Source organism: Phoca vitulina, unplaced genomic scaffold (genome assembly GCF_004348235.1).
Source record: "Phoca vitulina isolate PV1807 unplaced genomic scaffold, GSC_HSeal_1.0 scaffold32, whole genome shotgun sequence".
Lineage (NCBI taxonomy): Eukaryota > Metazoa > Chordata > Mammalia > Carnivora > Phocidae > Phoca > Phoca vitulina.
This window is the reverse complement of record NW_022589735.1, coordinates 17,913,882-17,935,400: the sequence shown is the minus strand read 5'-3', so window position 1 is coordinate 17,935,400 and position 21,519 is coordinate 17,913,882. Positions and strand designations below refer to the sequence as shown.

Genomic DNA, 21,519 nt, shown 5'->3' with positions numbered 1-21,519 from the left:
TCATAGAAAACATTGTCATTCCCTTGTAGCAGGGAAAGTCCCGTTGTTTATAGCACAGATTGTTCTCTGCTGTGGAATTATTAACCCAAACCTTTGAGTGGATTCAGTCTAATGCTTAAAAAATCTGACATAGCCACAGTTTGAGGTTTCTAGAATAAATCTTGGTCTGAACTTGAGAATTGGAGACTTTTCCTTAAGTAATTCAAACCAAAGAGAACCTTCCCAACCTCTCTCCTTCTCTCTCCTATTCCCAAAGACCCTGTAGCGAATAAAGATTGAGTTCAGTTATCAGGCAGCTAAATATAAGCAAATTCTCCCCTTTACGTGTCTGACCTAAAGCAGAAAATACACTAGTTTTTGGCACTGAAAGACAGCAAAGAGGATTGGAGGTGCACGGTATGAAAGACTAGGAGTCTGGAAGCTTCACGTCGTAGGAGGAAGCTCAATCAGCAAGAATGAGGACACCTGCTTTGTGCTGCTGGTCCCACAACAGTTGTGTGATCTCAATTAAGGCTCCTAACCTTAAAGTGAGGATAATGGTACTTCCCCGCTCTAGTTTTATTGCTCGATACTGAGCCTCGAGGGAGATGATGATGTGACATTAGGCAGTGGGTGGAAAATAATAGGGATCTATACAAATACAGCATGAATAAAAATAACAGAACAAAATTTGTTATTTGGAAAAATACATGAGCATAAAAATGCTACAGAAACATACAACAAAATTTCTGATAAAGCCCTCCTATATCGAATAATCGTGGTATACAGAATCAATTCTTAGGAAAAGCAAAATATGATCAAGTGTAATCATCATTCAAAGCTTTTGGAACAGATCTTACTAAATTGTGTTCTATGAAATTCTTTAAGCAGAATATTTACAGGTGTTATGTTAAAAGAAGAAAGAAGGGAGGGAAGGGGAGGGGAGGACAAGACATAGAAAGTATGGGATCCCATGGTCAAATGAAGTAAGTTTGGAAACAAAAATTAAACAGATAAGATGTTTCAGACTTTCATATCCTGATATTCACCTTCATCATATGTAAGAGGGGTACCATAGTATGCAGTGTTTCAAAATTAAAAAAAAAATTGAAACGGTTAGAATATACCTTGAAAAATTGCTGTTGTAGAGGGGTTTACTTAATCAAGCAATTCTGGAAAGCAGCCAAGTCCTGGAACAGGGGAGGTAGCAGGGGAGGAAGCACAGAGAACATCAATCAGAACAAACAAAAAGAATAACAGTGACTAACATTTGTTCGGTAATTCACAGATTACAAAATGTTTCCACATAATTATCTCTTTTGATTCTCAATTCACTTTTGCAAATAGGTACTGTAACCACACTGGTGGAGTTTCAGTGTCTAAGAGCACAGAGCTAGTGACAACATGAGTTTCAAACCAAAGGTGTCTAACTTCAAATCTACTCAGTTTCCACGGTCCGCCTGCTGCTTTATTGTTTAGAAAGAATAAGAGAGACAGTGTAACACTTTGTACTAGTTCTTTAAAAACCCCAAATAAGGGATAGAGACTTTCCCTTCTATTAGATCCTAAAAACCACACGGCAAAGTAGTTTTTAAAGGAAACTCTCCAGGGGGTCTTTTAGACATCTGGACAGTTGATATGAGGGGCATTTAATGGAATGAGGGACACTTTGCTGTCCCACGGTGCTACGTGGGAAAGGGCTGAACCATTTTCAAATGCCCTGCTAAACTACTAGTTGAGCTGGTGCTAAGCACAGTGGAAATACAGCCTGATAGGACTTTACACATGGTAATACTAAAAAGTTTTTATAAAAATTATGTGAAAAACTAATATAGAAGGCATTATGATGGGATGCCACTATGGAGTAAAGACATTGTCTTAAATTGATCAACACTGAGCATTCTTCCCCGTTAGTTATAACACTTACAAATACATGCTGGATTGAAAATGGTTGAAAAGAATTAGAGGGACCCCTGGGTGGCTCAGTCAGTTAAGCATCCAACTCTTGATTTTGGCTCTGGTCAGGATCTCAGGGTTGGGAGATCAAGCCCCACATCTGGCTCTGCTCAGCGTGGAGTCTGCTTGAGATTCTCCCTTTCCCTCTGCCCCTGCCCCCTCTCTCTCCCTCTCTCTCTCAAAATAAAATTTAAAAAACACCTTTTTCTCTCTCTCTCCCTCTCTCTCTCAAAATAAAATTAAACACCTTTTTCAAAGAATTAGAAGTTATTGTAAAAGAAATGAAACCGCTTATAAGTATGGAAAAGGTATTGAGAAAAACTTAACAGAATTAGAACCAAATATTATTAAAATAAAGATAGCAAGGCTTTGATCAAATTTCAGTAGTGACAGATGGTTAAAAATATTTCCTTGTTGCCATCCTATACACATATATTCAATTTGGAAACATAACATTAAGAAATCTGTGTTACAAAGTTACATACTAATTTTTTTTTGGCTGTATTATCAAGTTAACAGTTTCTTTTCTATCTTATTCTGCTACTGTCCTTGGAGGTCTCCTATACAGCTTTTCTAGAACCTGGAGTATTAAGGGTTCCTTTTTCTAATCCCTGCTATCTTTCAAAGGATATTGTAATCAAGACCTTTTAAAGTACTAGAGATTGCCCAGAGGCCTCAAGATGTAGGAGATTTTAAGGTAGGAGAGATGGTTCTTATGATATCTCATTATTACACAATGCTTTTGAAAAGAGTTAGTTTAGGGACAACTAATGTTTTGACCTATTTGTATCATTCGAGGGTCCGTGTATGACCAAGTATCAGAAGGTCTGATTCTGATCACTTAGTTCTGTGTAATGTCTCTGAACTCAGTGTCTATATCAGTAAGATTAAAAGATTTGGATTATATGGCTTCTAAGGTCATTTCTAATCCTGCAATTCTAAGATTCTCTAAAATCTCACTGTAATAAGTATAAGTATTTTTCATTAGGGTGCAAGCACCTGCTTATTTTGTGATGTTGACTATTCTGACACAGGAACTTTGATAATAATATCTGGTCTTTAAATGATATATCATTTACATACACACTTGACCTCTGCAAGAAAACAGCACATCTGACCACTTGGTTTCCTAGTAGATGAAACATTCATCTTGCTTATTTTTCCTTCAGTCCAGCAAAGTGCATCATTACCAGATTATGCATGACTTGTAAGTATATTTCAAAACCTATTCGAATGAACACTTGGAAATGACATGGTCTCAAAATCTTAAAATCAAACTCGACGTCTTTCACACCGATGTCTTGAATCAGTTGCCAGAGCATGTGGCTTATACCTCCTTCTCATTCCTGAAAAGCCTATGGATTATTTCCAGTCCAGCCTCATTATTCCTGCCTAATGTAGGCCCTGAGGCTGTTATCAACTGTGCATCCGTCCTAACCGGGTTAACTGCTCTCTCTCTCCCTACTGCTTTCTGTCCATTTCAGAGCACTTTAACATTCAGCTTCACAGCTTGTGAATTACAAAACCCCAGAGAGCATTGTTCGCATACACACTGCATGCATTCGCCAGACTCCACGGCTTAACTCACACATTCTCTAAGAGATGACGCCCTCTTCATGTAATTATAGAACTCCTCTGAGGTGGGTAATGCCTATCTTAGAGAGCTCCAGATGCCATAACAACATACCATAGGCTGGGTGGCTAAAACAACGGAGATTTATTTTCTCGTAGTTTTGGAGGCTGGGAAGTTGGAGATCAGGGTGCCAGCAGATTTGGTTTCTAGTGAGAGTTCTCTTCCCGGCTTGCGGATGGCTGGCTGCCCTCTTGTTGTGCCCTGACAAGAAAGGGCCTGTCCTTGGTCTTGCGCAGAGAGAGACAGAGAAAGGGAGAGGGAGGTAAGGAGGTGAGGGGAAGGGGAAGGAGGGAGGGGTGAGTGAGAGAGAAGTATTGAGAGAGGGCTTCTTCTTACAGGGGGGTCACTAATCCTGTTATGAAGGCCCATTCTCATGACCTCGTGTAACCCCAGTTACCTCCCAAAGGCCCCATCTCTAAATAACACTGGGCTTAGGGCTTAAACATAGGAGTTTTGAGGGAACACAAACATTCAGTCAATAACATTCTGCTTCAGCGCCCCCCCAAACTGATCTCCTTCTCACATGCAAAATACATTCATTGCATCCCAGCAGCCCCCAAAATGTTAACTTTTCCCATCATCAACCCTATAGCCTAAAGTCCAAAGTCTCGTCTCAATATCATCGGAATCAGAAGCAGAATTGCCCTTTAGCTGTGAACTTTTGAAACCAGAGCTATGGTTTCTGTGCTTCCAACACACAGTGGTGGGACAGGCATAGCATAGACATTGCCATTCCAAGAGGGAGAAATAAAAGGAAAGGGATTTGGGTCCCCAGCAAGTCCCATATCTAGTAAGGCAGATTTCATCATATGTTAAAGCTCGGCAGTCATCAATCCTCTTTGGATTGCTCTACCCTACAGGCCTGCTGGGGCAGTCGTCCCATCTCTGTGGCTCTGCTGGGTGGCGTTATGCCCCCAAGGCTGTGGGCTGCCTGGCCCCATGGCTTTGCAAGATGGACTCCTCCCCAGGTCTTTGGTTGAAGCCTATCCAATCTGTTAAAACCAAGAGGGTGGCCCGGATGATCTCTGAATTGCCTTTGGGGTCCTTCTTCCCCTTTCTTGAAGGAGAGTGCAAGTTCACATCCTAATAACACTATGACCCAATCCTATGGGATCTAACAAGTTGTATAGACTTCCTTTATTTTGTCCCATCTCCATCCCCTTCAGTTCAAACTGGCTGTGTTCAATTTATATTTTCCCAGCCACACCTTTGGTGTTCTCTTTGGCATGGGTTATTTATTATTTAGTTTTGCAAAATGGTCAGTGCTTATTTGTATTTATTTTTGCAAAATGGTCAGCTCATAGTTTTCTTAATGTTTAAGTTCTTGTTCCTTTTTACCTAACGATTCCTCTCTCCCTTCTTGCGTTAAACTGTAAGCAACCAGGAGGAAACACACCGCTCCTTCCACTTTTTGCTTAAAAATCTCCTCTGTTAAAAATATCCACTTGCATCACTCCCAAGTTCTGCCTTTTACAAAACAGAAGAATTCCAAAACAGTTCAACCAAGTTATTTGCCCCTTTATAACAAGGATCGCCTTTCCTCCAGTTCCCCCCGCCCTTTCTTTAAAGATTTTATTTATTTGTTTGAGCGTGAGAGTGAGAGAGAGATAGCACAAGCAGGGAGAGGGGCAGAGGGAGAGGGAGAAGCAGGCTCCCCACTGAGCAGGGAGCCCAATCCAGGGCTCGATCCCAGGACCCCGGGATCCTGACCTGAGCCAAAGGCAGACATTTAACCAACTGAGCCACCCAGGCGCCCCTCCTCCAGTTTCCAATACAATGTTCGTTATTTCCATCTGAGACCGCACCAGAATGGCCGGTCATGTCCATATTTCTACATTCTCTGCATGAGTGTTTATGTGCTCTCTAAGGGGATAGAGCCTTGCTTTCTAACTCTCCTCTTTCTCAGTTCCCACGAGAGTAGCCCTAATATCCGTAGTTCTAGCATGTACCTCAGAACCCCTCCAACCTCTATCCCTCACCCAGCTCCAAAGCTGCTTTCACATTTTTACATATTTGTTCCAACACTGCCCTACTTCTCAGTATCAAAACCTGTCTTCATACTACCATATGACTCAGTAATCCCACTTCTGGAAATATATCCAAAGGAAATGAAATCAGGACCTCGAAGAGATATCCATACTCTCCCACGTTCATTGAAGCATTATTCACTATAGCCAAGATATGGAAACAACCTAAGTGTTACTCAACCAATGAGTAAAGACGATGTCTCCCTCCCTCTCTCTCTCTCTCTCTCTCGCTCTCGCTCTCTCAGTGGAGTATTATTCAGCCATGAAAAAGAATCAAACACTGCCATTTGTGACAAGTTGGATAAATCGTGAGGGCATGATGCTAAGTGAAATAATTCAAAGACAGAAGCTGTGTGGTCTCACTTAAACATGGAATCTTTAAAATCTGAACCCACAGAAAGAGACAGTAGAGTGGTGGTTACTAGTGGGGGAATGGTGAAAAAGGGGAGATGTTGGGCAAAGGGTACAAACTTTCAGCTACAAGATGAGCAAGTTCTGGGGATCTAATAGTCCTGCATAGTGACTGTAGCTCATGACACTGTATTACATACTTGAAAGTTCCCCAAAGAGAAGATTGTACATGTTTTCACCACAAGAACGAAATGGTGATCATGTGACAGGATGAAGGCATTAGGTGGCCCTCGTTTTACATCTTTCAAATCATCACATTGTACACCTTAAACTTACATAGCATTATATGTCGCATATCTCGCTAAAGCTGGAAAAAAACAAAACAAAACAAAATCTATCTTAGCTTGGGCTTCCATAACAGAATACTCTCAAGCTAAGTGACTTAAGGAACGGATACTTCTTTTCTCACAGTTTTGGAAGTGAGGAAATCCAAAATCAGGGTGGCGGCCGATTCAGTTCCTGGGGAGGATTCTCTTCCTGGCTTGCAGATTTCTGTCTTCCCATAGTGGCCACACATGACCTTTCCTTGGTGCATGCTCATAGAAGGAGACATCTCTCTCTTCCCCTCCACTAATGCTGGGGCACATCGGTGGCACATTTGGATAAGCAGCTGACTCTTGCCTTCAGCTCAGGTCATGATCTCGCGGTGGTGGGATCAAGCCCCTGTTGGGCTCTGTGCTCAGAGCAGAGTCTGCTTGAGTTTCTCTCTCCTTCTCCCTCTGCCCCACGTTCTCCCCCGCCACCCCAGAATAAATAAATAAAATCTTAAAAAAGAAAATAAAACCACTAATGCTATTCTGAGGCCCCGCTTTCATGAACTAATTTAAGTCTAGCTACCTCCCAAAGGCCCCATCTCCAAATACCATCATGCCGGGGGTAGGGCTTCAACATTGGAATGCACTGGGGACACAAATATAACAATATATATTTGAAGCTTGGGTTGAGGCTTGGGCCAAAGCTCATGGACTTCTGGTGAGCCAGAGGGATTGAAAAGTGCAAGTAGCATGACAATTAACTAGAGTATTAGCTTCATTATGGACCCCGATTATTGTATCAAGGTCCACTAGCTCAGACTGGCAGGGCGTCTAAGTCCTTACACTCAGCATTATACAGAATGCCTAGACTCTTTGCAGAGTTGGGTCGTCCCATCCCAGTTTTCAGACAAGGAACTAAAACTACATACTCTGACCATACACCATGGATGACATTGCTGGGCACCTTATACCTGGCAGGACCCAGCTTTATTTTCCAGAAGGCCAGAGAATTCCTTAAGCAGAGGGAGGGGTACAAGTGCTGCCAACTTCTCTGTCCTCCTTGATTTTATCAAAACCAGTAATTCTCCCTGGCTCACCCTTACTTACTTTCTTGTGGGGGGGAAACAAAAACTAAGATAAAAAACTAAGGACCCCGAAACTTAGAGCAACAGCGATTGCCAAGTACCTACTAAAATTAATTGGGTGCGTGAATGATTGAGTAGAATTTTCAGTGATCATGGTGCTAGTAGGGTGTGTTGTTTTCTATGAAATGATCAAGTTTTCGTTGGTTGTAGCCGAATTGCCTTCCAGGGAAAGAGGCTGCTAAGCTGTTAAACTGTGCAGAGTGGCAATCAGCCAAGTTTTAAAAAACACCTCTTTGGCATGTCTGTTAAGAGTCCTGGAGTATTCAAAGTCTCAGGTTCTCTCTTCACTTGGCCCAGAAGTTTGAAGCTGAGAGGCGAAATGGGATGTGAGGCAGAGGTCCCAGGGATTTAGGATGAGTGGAAACTCCTGAAGACTTGGGTGAAAGGAGTCATTGTTTCAGAATTGCTTGCACATGTCATGGGGCAGTTCGGCAGCTCTGGGCTTGGTGAGGTCTTCTAAGCTGGGACCCTGAGATGGGACTGGATGAAGGGTTCTTAGTATGGGTAAACTGAATGCCCAGTGGAAGACTTGAGTGAAGCTAGCTTTGAGAAGCAAGAACAATTAAAAGATGTTAATCTCAGGTGCCTGGGTGGCTCAGTTGTTAAGCGTCTGCCTTTGGCTCAGGTCATGATCCCAGAGTCCTGGGATCGAGCCCCGCGTCGGGCTCCCTACTCAGCAGGAAGCCTGCTTCTCCCTCTCCCTCTCCCCCTGCTTGTGTTCCCTCTCTCGTTGTGTCTGTCTCTGTCAAATAAATCAATAAAATCTTTAAAGAAAAAGATGTTAATCTCTAAGTGTGAGAAAAAAATAAGGTATATGATCCAGTTAAAGTCTATATGGAGGACACCTGTTGTTTTTATATTCACAGGGGCACGTTTCCTCTTTTGGTGGAGAAATAGGACACAGGTGTAGGCAACTCGATCCAAGCTGGGCCAGTCATTAAACTTCCTCACCACCAGTTTCTCACCCAAGCATTGCTAACTTCTATGGTGTCTTTCTTTGTGTGAATCTGAAAATGATTTTGCTTCTTGAAAACACTTTACCTCTTCTTTTTAAAAAATTTTTAAAAGATTTTACTTATTTTAGAGAGGGAGAGAGAGAGACAGCATGAGAGGGAGGGACAGAGGGACAGGGAGAGAGAGAGAATCTCAAGCAGACCCCACACTGTGTGTGGAGCCTGACGCGGGGCTCGACCCAGGACCCTGGGATCATGACCTGAGCCGAAGGCAGATGCTTAAACTACTGCGCCACCCAGGCGCCCCAAAAGTACTTTACTTCTATATAAGAAAATTATCATAGTATACAGATTTCGGTGGAATAACTTGTTTTACTGCCACCTGCTGGAAAATCGTGGTAATGAGTATACAAATGTATGCCTTTTCCATAGGTATGCCACGACTCTGATATCAGCTTTGTGCCCAACCCAGTCATGATGATGGGCTGAGGTGTCCATACCCTATGCTAGCCCTATCAAAGTCTTCTCCTGGAAGCTTGCTGTGACGATCTTTTTCTTTTCTAGTTGCAAAGTTGTGAAGATGTGAGCCTGGACTTACCAGGGACCCCATTTTAACCTTATGTAGAAACGAGCTTAAGAGAAAGTAACAATCCACAAAACGGTGGTGGGATGCAGGGACAGAAAGAAGTAGTCCCAGTGATCTTAGAATTTCTGGCTCCAATCCCACGTGAAGATATTTCTATCCTTTCTTTGGTTTGGCTCTGAAACAATATCCTTTGTTGAGTTAAGGCAAAGTTCAGTTTCTGATATATGGATAAAAAGTAAAAGACAAAAAAACAAAACAAAAGCCAAGTATATATTGACTTCGGAGATCAAGTGAAATAAACTGATTACAGTTGGGAGAGAAGGCAAGACGAGATACTCGGAGGTAATCTCAGTTTTTATATTCGAGTCATGTGTGGAATTACCTAATTGTTCCTACTAGGACTATGTCTTGCTAAACCTAGTTGCTATAGATCCTCCATAGTGTAGATTCTTGCCTAGAGCAGCCATTTAAAAAATATTTGTTGAATTAAATTAATCTCAAAATGCATAGAGGTGGACAACACTTCGTTCAGTATTTTATTTTCTTGCCAGGTATTTATTAAGCAACTGCTTTGCAATAGACACAGTTCTACTTAGAATACTTCCACTTAAATTTTCAGATCACATTTTGTAAACCAAAATACATTTATCTATAGAAGCTAGACGTCATGCCAAAAGGGAGTTGATAAAAAGGAGACACTTCTGGGGACAAATGGAGACCACTCCAACAAAACGTATGAGTCAACACGGAGTTCTAGCTTGTTGTATTTGTAGTTTGTATTCTCTAGATGTGAAACATTGGATATATCTTCTAACCTCCCAGGGTCTTAGTTTTCTCATCTGTAACATAAAGAGATATAACTAGATGATCTTTAAGGCTTACTGTGGCTAGAAAGAAACCTGAAGTTTGGGGTGCCTGGGTCGCTCAGTCAGTTAAACGTCTACCTTCAGCTCAGGTTATGACCCCAGGACCCTGGGATCAAGCCCCACATCGGGCTCCCTGCTCAGCGGGGAGTCTGCTTCTCCCTCTCCTGGTCCCCGTGCTTGTGCTTTCTCTCTGTCAAATAAATAACATCTAAAAAAAAAAAAAAAAAAAGGAAACCTGAAGTTTTCTTTTCATCTCTCAAACCAGTGATTTTCAAACTGTGATCCCTTTCTGGCAGCCTAGGAACACGTTGAAAGGCAAATTTCAGACCTCACCCCAGACCTACTGGATCAGACACCATGGGAGCAGGGGGCCAGTAATCTGTGCTTTAACAAGCTCCCATGCATGCCAGAGTCTGAGAGCCACTGCCCATGTATGCAATGTATTTACTAGTCACCGTATATATGGAGAACTTTCCTTATTTTTCTCTGCTGTGTTTCACTGACAGCATTTTATCTTTTAGCCATTCATGTCCTTTCCCACTCTCCCCCACAATCCCCCAGAGAAAACTATTTTGGTCAGAGCAATGCTGCCATTCTTTTTTTTTTTTTTTCATCTTTTCAAAGATCTCTAATAACTTTATTAGATTTTCAAACGAAAATAAATTCATGCAAAAGAAAAAATAAGAAAGAAAACCAAAAGTCTCCATTAAGAGTGATGTTATATCATGCATAGCATCCATTGTTTGAGAATCAATGAGCATTGTTAAGGTAATAAATCAGTAAGAGCCACCACACCAAAATGGGACAAAGTATTTTGGGAATATTCTTGAACTCTTTATGAATTCAAAATTATGTCAGTGTCCTAACATTTCCTGCACATCAATTATTAGGGATCAGTTGCAGTAGATTACATACACACACACACACACACACACACACGCTCAAGAATACTGATAAGTGCTTGTAACTAAAAAAACAACCACTAGATGATCTCCTATAATTATCCAATCCTTCTTGCTGCAAAACTCAGAAAATATAAAGACACAGAAAAAATAAAATGCGGGGTGCACAATCACTTCTGTGAATAAGACCTTCCTTTATTTAGAAATCTGTTATGTGTCTAAGTTTATAAGTGATGGGGTTTAAGTATGTACCCATTTGTAGTTAGTGCTAGTACATAAAGAAATTTATGGACAGATTCATCAGAAATTTTACTATGTGTCGCTTTTGTTCTGTGGTCTCCATAATTTGGCTTAAAACATCATATACGAACCTCTGAGAGAGTCCAGGATGAGCCAAAGGAATGAATGATGAATGATTTTTTTCCATATGGGTACAAAAAAAGTAGAAAGTAAATAGACTGCATATATATATATATATATATATATGCACACACATATACATAAAACATATATATAAATATATGTTTGTGTCGTTTTCATTCTGCTTTCTTTCCCTCAGTATTTTTTAACTCTAAAATTTTCTTGTTTAGGAATATTTTACCCATACCTGCTTAATAACTGGAAAATAGTGGTAGCCACCACTGCTTGGGTCCTAAAAGATTTTTAGTTTGGGTTTGGAAGTCAGTTTTAACTTTTCCCCTTTTAATTGACTCCATACTGTATTCCAGTATAGACATAGATAGGTGACAGCCATTATTTAAGAATAAACTGTGATATGGGTGTGGATGGTGTGTTTTAGAGTAATAATTATGATTCAGTTTTGAGCCAGAATAGTTCAGTTCCTTAATAGCAATGGATATCATAGGACAACAGATTTTTTTTTCCCACATCTTTAGTGAAGAGGATTGAGAGTAGCATGGATATATTCTTATATTACAAGAGTATTATTTTGTCAGTGGGAAGGAAAATACCACTTCCTTTCCTCTTCTCCAATATTCTTGCCTAAAATTATTATACTTTGAGTTTGGGGGGCTTCTGTATTTACCTGCCTACTACTGAGAGTCAAAACTTCAAATCTAGAGGAAACGCACTTTTTCTTTTTTTCTCATATGATCTCCTGCCATTTCTGACCATTTATCTCTATTCACATATGAAATAAGAGTGTCATTAAAGATCAGAAATTACCAGTGGGAGAGTTTGTAAAGCTGATATAATTATTTTTACTGTTATATCTATATAATATAAAGAACCTGCAGAGATAAAAGAACTTAGAAAAAAAAATCTATTCTCCCCAACTCAGAGACCTTAAGCATATTACTTATATAACACTTTTAAGTATTTCTTCGTTTTCTCCTCTCCAATTTGCTTACTGCACACTGGTTGATTCTTTCTTTACTTTAATTGTCCTCCAGCAGCCCCTGCTTTTGACCTTTCTTCTTTGTCCTCTGATTTTTCAATGTATTTTTCAATGCTGTTACTGTTTTGACACCATATCTAAATTTCTATGTGTTTTCTTCTGTTGCCTCTTTTTTTTTCATACTCCATGTATGACTTCCAATGATTTTGTCAAGATAAATTGTTCAGAATTAAGACTGATTGATTATGGAGGGTTTAAGGAACTCAGAAGAGAAGAACTGCCAAGATTTTCTTCATCTCTAGAAACTCGTTGGAGCCACCTGGGCTGTGAGGAGGAAGAAACAAGGGCCCCGGGGGAAGGCATGACCAAAAGGGGCAGCCTATTAAAATAATGATTTGGAGTAGTGTGCACTGAAGACAATAAAGTACAGCCATCCTGTCAGGTCAGTAGCTAATAGCCCATGGGTTTGTTACTAAGGAAATTAAAACTTTAGCTAATGAGAATGGGAGCCACCTACTGAGAATGAAACTGAAGGCTTCCTATTAATTCCCCTCCCTGGGTCCCTTTGACAGAACAGTCTGAAAGTTATTTCCTATTTAGTAGCAAAAGACTCGAAATGGAAATTAAAAAAAAAAAAATTGATGGAAGAAAAAAGTTGGAGGCACTCTTCTTATTCAGTGCTCCTAAGAAGAGATGCAGACAGCTTATTCTGCCCTCCCACCCACCCAAAACATACATCAGGAAAATAGAAAGGGTAGTTTAAAAAAAAAAAAAGAAAGAAAAAGAGGAGCTGTCCCAGATAAGTACAGCCAAGATGACTCAGACACTCTCCCCCCCGGGGGATTTTTGGTGTGAGGACTTGAAATTAATAAATCCGCTATTGCTTTTGTGGAATCAGCAGGATTAGGCAAACTCTTTCAAGAATATTGGTTGAATTTCATTATTCCAGGGGGTGAGGGGTCCTCATGTATGCCCATTTCTCTCTCTCCCTCCTGCAGAAGTAGGAAGACCTCCGTTTAACTCGTAGGTCACCAGGAGAGTGACTGGAGGCCTTCTGAACGTACTTTGGTCCTGGGTAAACACTTAGGGTCGCTCTACTGCCCCCCCATCCAACTCCTGGCCCTACTGTGGTTCTTCGCATATTGTCAGAAAGTGTGCTGGGGGCTCCAGGGCTCTGCTAGCGGGCGAGAAGGAAGCACCCGGGCTCGCCGTGCGAAGACACCCAGCGGGCTGCGAAGATGAGGGCGCTTCAGGATCAAGGCCAGGGGTGGGCAGGGCGCGGAGCGGGCTCCCGGCTCGCGGACGCCCAGGTGTGGGGCGACGGCTCCCGGAGGTCCGGGCCGCGGGCACTGCAGCTGACGGCCCCGGGCGCGGCGGTCCGGGCGGCCGTGTCCGCGGGCGGGGAGCGAGCGCGTGTGTGCGCGAGAGCGGCGGGCGGCGGCGGGAGGAGGCGCAGGCGCGCTGCTCGCCCGTCTGCAGCCCCGCGCCGAGCGCCGCGTCTCGGGGAGTTGATGGCAGCACCACGGTGCGGCCGCCCAGCCGAGCGCCGAGCGCAGCCGCCCGCCGCTGCCCAGGGAGCGTCCAAGATGTGGGGGGATCGGGGCGGCAGCGGCCGCAGCAGCGCCAGGGACGGGGGCGCCCAGCAGCCTCCGCTCGCCCGCCTGTGCTGACCTGCCTCGCCTGCCCCCAGAGAATGTCAGCCAAGTCCAAGGGGACCCCCTCCTCGTCCTCTCCAGCCGAGGGACCGCCGGCAGCCTCCAAAACCAAGGTGAAGGAGCAGATCAAGATCATCGTGGAGGATCTAGAATTAGTCCTGGGCGACCTGAAGGACGTGGCCAAGGAACTTAAGGAGGTGAGAGGCGCGGGGGTGGGGACGGAGTTCGTCACCTTTCGCCCCCTCGGGGTTCCGGTCCCGTTTTCACTGGGGATCGCCCGATTTCTTAACTCCTAGTAAACTATAGAAAGACGCCCGCAGACGGACTTTCTTGGCTCGGGCGACTCCTGAGAAGAGTTGTTGCACTTTTTTTTTTTTTCTTTTTAATCAGGAAGAAATCAACTAGTGTTTTAATCGATGGACTTGGGGTGGTGGGAAGGGCGAACGGGTGCGTGTCTCTCTATCTGTGTGCGTGTAATGTCGGGGAAGGGGGCTCACTGGGGGTGTGTCGACAGAGGAAGAAATGAGCAGCCGGGCCGGAGCGTGCAAAATGCTCCTGTCCTGCCCTCTTGCTCCCCCAGAGTCCTTTGGCAAGTCGCTCCTTGCCTGGCAGTCTCCCCAAGCCGGGGCTGGAGGGGGGCCGGGTTCCGGGCCCTGGGCCAGGCCGGGGAGGGCAGCTCAGGGGAAGCTCGGCTCCGGCTCCCTTCCCCGCCTCTCGAGCCCCGCTGGAAGGAGGGCGACCCGGGCTGCAGGCAGGGGAGCCCAGGCTTGGGGATGGAGAGGGGGTCTGGGACTTTCTCACTTTGGCAGTTCCTGAAGCATCCCCTGCTCTCCGAACGCCGCTCCCAGTAACTCCGGGCCTTCACGCCACCCCACCTCCTTCCTTCCTCCCATCTTGTAGCCACTTGGCATTGAACCTGGGGAGCGGGGCGCGTCGGTGAGCGTGTTCGTGTGTGTGTGTGTGTGTGTGTGTGTGTGTGTGTGGTGGGCGTGCAGCAGGGTCTTGCCACTTGCGTCCTGGCTCTTGGGAACCGGACTGTTTGCGTTCTTTCCCGCTCCGCCCTCACCCTGACCCTCGGTTCCACTTCTGCCCTCCAACCCCTACCCCTGTGATTGGGACTGAAGGAAGCCGAGGGTGTCGGGGTTGAGGCTGCGTAAGTCAAGGCGGGGGTGGGGGAGGGAGGGTCGGGTGGGAGAGGTGGGGTCTCCCGCGCGCCTACCCCGCCGGCAGCTGGTGGCGCCGCGGAGCTGGTGGCGGAGTCGGAGCCCGCCGTTCCGCTACCGAAGGCTGGCTGGTGCGGTTCTCGGTCAGGGAGTCCGCACCCGCAGTTGTGCGAGAGCGAAGACTCTAACTTCTAAGCTGGTGGCCGCGGCGGGAAGGGGAGGAGTGGGGCGTACGCGAGGTCCAAGATGGTATTCCTGTTTTCGGAGGCCAAGTGGGAGGAGACTGAGGGTGGTTTGGATGTCTGGCCTCTCGACATCGACCTCCTCTATCCAATTTCCAATCCAAACGTGAGGCAAGAGCCCCCTTCCACCCCCGCCTCCCCCAGCCCAACTCCCTTCCTCCCCGGATTTCCCATTACCTCGAGGAACTGAGCTCCGCATTTGTTGCCGAATGAAAACCTGTGAAAATGGCCCATTCAGTGGCGGGGTTGGGTTTGCCAGTGGCTCATGCCATCTCTGCAGGTTGTTCCAGAGACAGAACGCAATTACCAGTGAGGTCCTGGGAGTGGAGATTGATACAGATGATAGGTGCAAGGATCTAACTTGTCTGTGTTCGCAGGGCATCCCTGGGATCAGTGCTTCACAACGGGTTGACAGATGGGGAGGTTATGCATTGAAATTCAAGTCTAAAGATGCTGTTCGTTTCTTCTTTGTTATTCTTTTATTTGACATCTTTGGCAGGCTGTGTTTTCATCTGAAACATTATGGCGTTTTAAAAAATGAACAAATTTGGGCATGTTCCCTTTGGCAGAATTGTGCTTTATAGTAGTTGAGGTTTCTACCGTGGGGGTGAGGAAAACCTACATCAGCAAAGTGATGTGTTTACTGTCTTAGGGAGGAGGCTGAAATTAAGAGAAAGGCAGTCAAAACTCTGCCTTTATGGGCACATACTTCCTTATGTTATGATGTGTCACTCCACTCTCTATTTTAGACAGAATAAATAAGGAAGAACTGCAGAGTCCTGGTTCTCCTTTGGCTCATTATCCTGTAGACATTCGGAGACCAGGTAGATCTACAGTGAAACTTTTAACCTCCCTAGGGCTCTTCATTAGAATCACAAAGAGGTCAGTCAGGAAGTCTGTGGATCTCCCACTCTTTCTCTGTCTTCTTTTATTTGAGCCTTTGTAAGGGCAAAAACAAGAACAGGTCATTTACAAAAAGTGTGGGGAGGCGTAAATAATGTATAACCAAGTAAATGAAAGGATGGATCTTCTAGACAGATGGAGAGATAAAATTTTGACTTAATGCTTTGGAATCTTTGATTGGCTGCCAGGGCCTGTTTGTGGAAAAATCTTACCCTGAGAGTGAAATTTATGAATGATAAAGGTTGTGATGAGATTGTTAATTACTTTCCTGAGGCTATCATTGTCTTAGGTTTGCACAAGGAGTTGTGTCTACTAAGGCTCAATCTCAGAACCCTGGCCTTTCATATAACATGAATGATAGTTATTTTGAGAACAAATATTTATAGGGCATGTTTAACCTATGACATCTTGCAGTTGTCCAGCATTTATCTTTTTAAGATAGTACTGCACATGTGATTGAACATGCCTTTGATGTAGTTTTGAATGGAGGAGTAACTTAAAACTTTGTAAAATTGCAAACCTTGTTGGTCCCTATAGCTATGACTTGTAAATATGAATTTCACTCTTCATCAACAGTTACATTCAATATTCTGGAAGCCTACCATGGTACGTATTAAACATAAACTGTTATATTTAGAATTCTAGTTCCTTTATTGGCAATGCTGTGCCTTTAGGCCCTACTATATCTTGATATAAATTAGCAGACAGTTCTTATTACTTGGAGCAGAAATTAGAAATAAAAAAACTGATTATGACTAGATCACTATATTAGTCACCATATGGTATTTGTTTTTCTTTTTTGCTTCTATTCTAAAATGCAGTATTCTTTTTTGAATATTCTATTTTTTATTTTTGCATAAATTCTGCACCAACAGTATTGGACCCTTGAGGTTATTTTGAAATTGCTTTTCTTTTTAGAAGTTTTCTGGTCTTGAGTCTTCTGAAAATTCAGGTACATCTTTTTATGGCTACCAAGATGACTTGAGTTGTAGTTTCTGGTCTCAGTGAGCTCAAAGCGGTAGTTTGGGATGCGTTTTTCCTGTCTTTGAACATCAGTAGTGTAAAAAGGCATTATTCCTTTTAGTGGCCACTCTCACTCTGATCTAAGAGGCTTGAGAATAAAAAACAGAATTGAGATTAAGAATTAGTTTATGTAGATTTATACAGTGATATTTGCTATGTCTTTAGGATAGTAAGCCTTCAGTGAAGAAAGTAGAAGCTTAAAAACGATGGTAAGATAAGAATTTTAAGGAACTTACAATTTATTCAGATTGTCATGATAAACACAGATGGATCAATGCCATATATAGAAAATCACATATCCGAGTCCCACAATTGAGTATTGGAGTTTTTCCTGAAGGATAAGTCATTTGGGTGGGTGAATAGTCAAAAAGGAAGATTTTAGATCTTTGAGATGTGGATACAATTTGAAGTAGAGCGGAGAAGGATTTAACAGGAAATAGCATTAATACATAACAGTAATAATACAATATTATTCCATGATGCTTTTTTCTACACATTAAAAAAAAATAGTGGTGAAACTCTATAGAGTTTTAGGGATGAAATTAGCCATTACTGGTTTATTAGGTGTGAGTATATCCTTTTTGTTGTTGTTGTTAAGAAATGTAGAAGAAAGAGTCATTACTCTTTAAAAATAGTTGTCAAATAATCTGACATCTTTGGGTACCAATTTGCCTGTTCTTTTATGAAGATCTCACTGGTAAACTGTTTTGCCTCAAATGTTGGTGTTAATATGGTATCAAAGATCTTGTTGGTTAGACAGAGACTGGAATATGTAGTAAAGAGCCTTTGATTTGGAAACAAAACTCATTGCTGCTTAAGCTATATTCTCTTTTAGTTTAGACTGATTATAACTTTGAACATGTTTGTAGTGTTTCATTTTACAATTTGAAGTAATCAGACTGCTAATTGGATATATGCATATATTATTTATTTAATAAATGTATTAAATTTAAAATATTTGATAAATATAATTATGTGTCTGTATATATATGTATCTATCTATATATAAAATTATATGTATATATAAATTTATTTATTTATTGCTAAGCCTTGTGAGTAGATATGTCTCTCACAGAGGATCCAGTTAAGATGAGTTATTCTTTCTGTGCCCTGGACTCAGTGATTGGACTCTTAGGTGGGAAGTTAGGTCAGTATTATGGCTGTAGATTGGGAAACAGCCATGATCTTTCTTATGAGGTCATACAGAGAAATAAATTAAGCTTAAGTTTAATTTTGAGAAGTTTGAAAATCCACTAGAAACGATCCATTTGGGGACTGATGAAAACAGAAGTCACAGAATTAACAATTACCTGCAAAATATTTTTGTTTTTAAATGTTTTCCGCCTTTTAAATGGCTTATCCTTGTGAAGTTCTGTAGTTTATTGCTCTAGGAAATCCTACCAAGTATTTTTTGGTGAATAAGTCCATGCACATAAAATTCATCACTAGAACAAATTATAGAGAATAATCTCTGGAGTATTTCCCAAGTTCTAAAGTTGTGAATGAATGAAATTTCACAGTTCATTCAATCGTAGCAATAGCTGTACTTTAGCTTCTTTATACAACAGTCTGTGTCCCTAAACTCAAGGATATTTACCAAATGCTAAAATGTTTTTTTTTTAATTTTTCTTGCCTTAAGCATGGTGACTTAGCATGTTACTGAAGGAGCAGAATGGTTCTGAGAAAATAAAGATAACCAATAACCATCTTTCACTGTCTCTGTTTTCAGTGCATTAAAACTGTTCAAGATTCAGGGAATAGCTGATAGGAAACTCACGTGCCTTAAAGTAATAAATAGATAATGTGCCTCAGCCAATAGTGAAGTAAATAGATAATAAAGGAGTAGCTTTCATTGTCACCTGGATTCGTCTTTTTCCACCCTTACTTTTCTGAGGATCTCAGGTGTTTACATCAAAATGTAGTAGAAGAGAAATGCAAGTTTGAGCAAAACATATTTTCCCAAATTAAACTACAGATCCTTCTATAGATCTAGTTCCCGAAAAATTTCATGGGCGATTTTTGAGAATTAGAAGGGTAAAATTCCAATAGGCTTCTGATTCAGTTCTGATTGAAATGTGCATAACCGACATCAAGCTAAAAATAAAAGATGAGTAAACAACAAATAGTACTTTCTTCTTTTTTTTAAAAAAAAACTTTTAAATGTATTTACTTTATTAAGACTTTATTTTTTTAGAGCAGATTTAGGTTCACAACAAAATTGAAGTGAAGGCACAGAGATTTCCCAAATATCCCCTGTCTCCACACATGCATTGTGTCCCCCGTTATCAACATCCCCCACTAGAGTGGTACATTTATTCCAACTGATGCATCCGCATTGACACATCGTAATACCCCAAAGTCCATAGTTTATTATATGGCTCACTCTTGGTGTTGTACATTCTACAGGTTTGGACAAATACATAATGACATATATCCATCATCATGGTATTATACAGGGTATTTTTATTGTCCTAAAAATCCTCCATGCTCTACTTATTCAATCCTCCCCCAAACCCAACCTTGTGGGTACTAGTTTTTTTAAAGAACTAATTTCTTTTTTTTTTTTCCTTTCTGATTTCAGAAGTAATATGAATATTAGAGAAAGTTCAGAAAAATCTAAAAATTATACAGGAGAAAATTAAAATTATCCTGAATGCCCAACAGAAAAAGATATGTTAAACATTTTGCTATTTTTCCTTTCAGTCTTTGTATGCATATTTTTAGCACAGGTGAAGTCATATAAAATTATGAAATTATATGCAGGGATATTTTCTCCTTTCTTGAAGGGTATTAGATCATAATGATTATGTAGATCTGCTGTAAGTTCCCCTAACGTTGGACATTCTATTAATTTACAAATTTTTGTGGTTGTTATGTATCACTAAAACTTTTAGAATAGCTTTGGCAATAAAAATAACTAAAAGAGATTTTTACTCTCTGCCAGTTACTCATTAAGTATATTTATTTATATTGAATCTTCTAATGCCCAAAGCAGACATATGAGAGAGATACTATTGTTATGCCATTTTACAGATAAGAAAACGGAGGCCAGAGATAAGTCACTTGCCCAAGGTCACTTGACTTGTAAGTGAAGTGAGTCTTTGATGCCCGGCATTTTAGTGCTAGAGCCCAGGCATTGAATCACTCAGCTCTCTGACTTTTCCTAACTTGTTTTGTTGTTTTTTACATTTTCTTAGAAGTCAAGAGTGTAAAAGTTTTAGAGTTTTCAATTCAGAGTAACAGTCTTCCAGAGAGTTTTTTACAAATTTTTACTCCCAGCAGCAGTATATATAGATACTGTTTCTTTTTTTTCCTTTAAGTATGATTAACATATAGTGTTATATTAGGTCAGATGGGCAATATAATTATTCAACAATTTTATACCTTTCTCAGTGTTCATCAAGATAAGTGTACTCTTAATCTCCTTGATCTATTTCATCCATCCCTCCACCCTCCTCCCCTCCGGTAACCACCAGTTCTCTGTATTGAAAGAGTCTTTTCTTTTGTTTGTCTCTCATATTTATTTTCTTTGTTCATTTGTTTCGTTTCTTAAATTCCACATGTGAGTGAAATCATACGGTATTTGTCTTTCACTGACTGACTCCACTTAGCATCATACTCTCTAGCTCTATCCATGTCCTTGCAAATGGCAACATTTCATTCTTTTTATGGCTGAGTAATATTCCATTGCATATGTATGCCACATCTTCTTTATCCATTCATATACCAGACACTGTTTTTTTTTTTAAATTTTATATGAAGCTAATAAATCTTTTTAATTTTGTTTTGTATTTATTATTATTTTGTGGTAGCAGTCATTGTTTTCGTGGGTTGCACTCAATTTTGGGCATCAGTCTCAAGGCAGAATTAATAGTGAATCAGTTAGACCTTGAAATTTGCACTGTCCAAATAAATAGGTGCCACAGGATTACTTTTGGCCTATTTGGTATTCAAAAAAATGTTAATAAGAATCTTACTTAGCTTTTTTATATTATGACAGCAAATAAAGGAACACCTAATATGGGTGCTTGCTGCTATCGAGTATTGTGTATAGCTGTTTCAAATGAATTTAAAAGAATTTGGGAAACTTATTTTCTTTTGATGTTACCAAATTGTCTTGGAAGGGGGATAGTGTCCCTAAATTTTTTGAGATGTTTGGGGTTTCATAGCTTTCTGTGATGACTGATAAAGAGAAAAGCTTGTTGAACTCTCTACCAGACACAGACTTACTGAGCTGACTAACAAGGGCGTGTATATCTTTTTAATTAGAGTTTTCATATTGTTTTTAGTAATAGCAGTTGCCAGGCACCCCCTCTTCCTGTGTACATAAGGGATACAAGAAACAACCTTTTTCTAAAATCTTTGTTTTTTTCTAGTATAATATGGATAGAAATTTTTTCATTATATGCAAAGTTAGTTCTTTAGGATGAACTGCTTTAGACTAAAGTTTCCCCTAAGACCTGA

General features: G+C 41.3%; 1 protein-coding gene and 1 long non-coding RNA gene across 3 annotated transcripts in view; one reads left to right on the top strand and one right to left on the bottom strand.

Annotated features, from left to right (window-relative positions):
• Positions 1 to 1,106: 1,106 nt before the first annotated feature.
• LOC116645219 lies at positions 1,107 to 18,016 on the bottom strand. The gene is made up of 3 exons (XR_004301923.1): positions 15,307 to 18,016; positions 3,623 to 3,795; positions 1,107 to 1,169 (listed from the first exon to the last, which is right to left on the bottom strand). It is a non-coding gene; the product is annotated as an uncharacterized LOC116645219 (long non-coding RNA).
• The window catches only part of PRR16 (proline rich 16), a 297,598-nt gene continuing 289,640 nt past the window's right edge, over positions 13,562 to 21,519 (top strand). For both annotated transcript variants that reach the window (XR_004301922.1, XM_032425270.1), the window contains exon 1: positions 13,562 to 13,921. Coding sequence is in view for 1 of the 2 variants with exons in the window: in XM_032425270.1 (XP_032281161.1) it covers positions 13,763 to 13,921 (159 nt within the window). In the remaining variant the exon portion in view is untranslated. The remainder of the gene's footprint in view (positions 13,922 to 21,519) is intronic.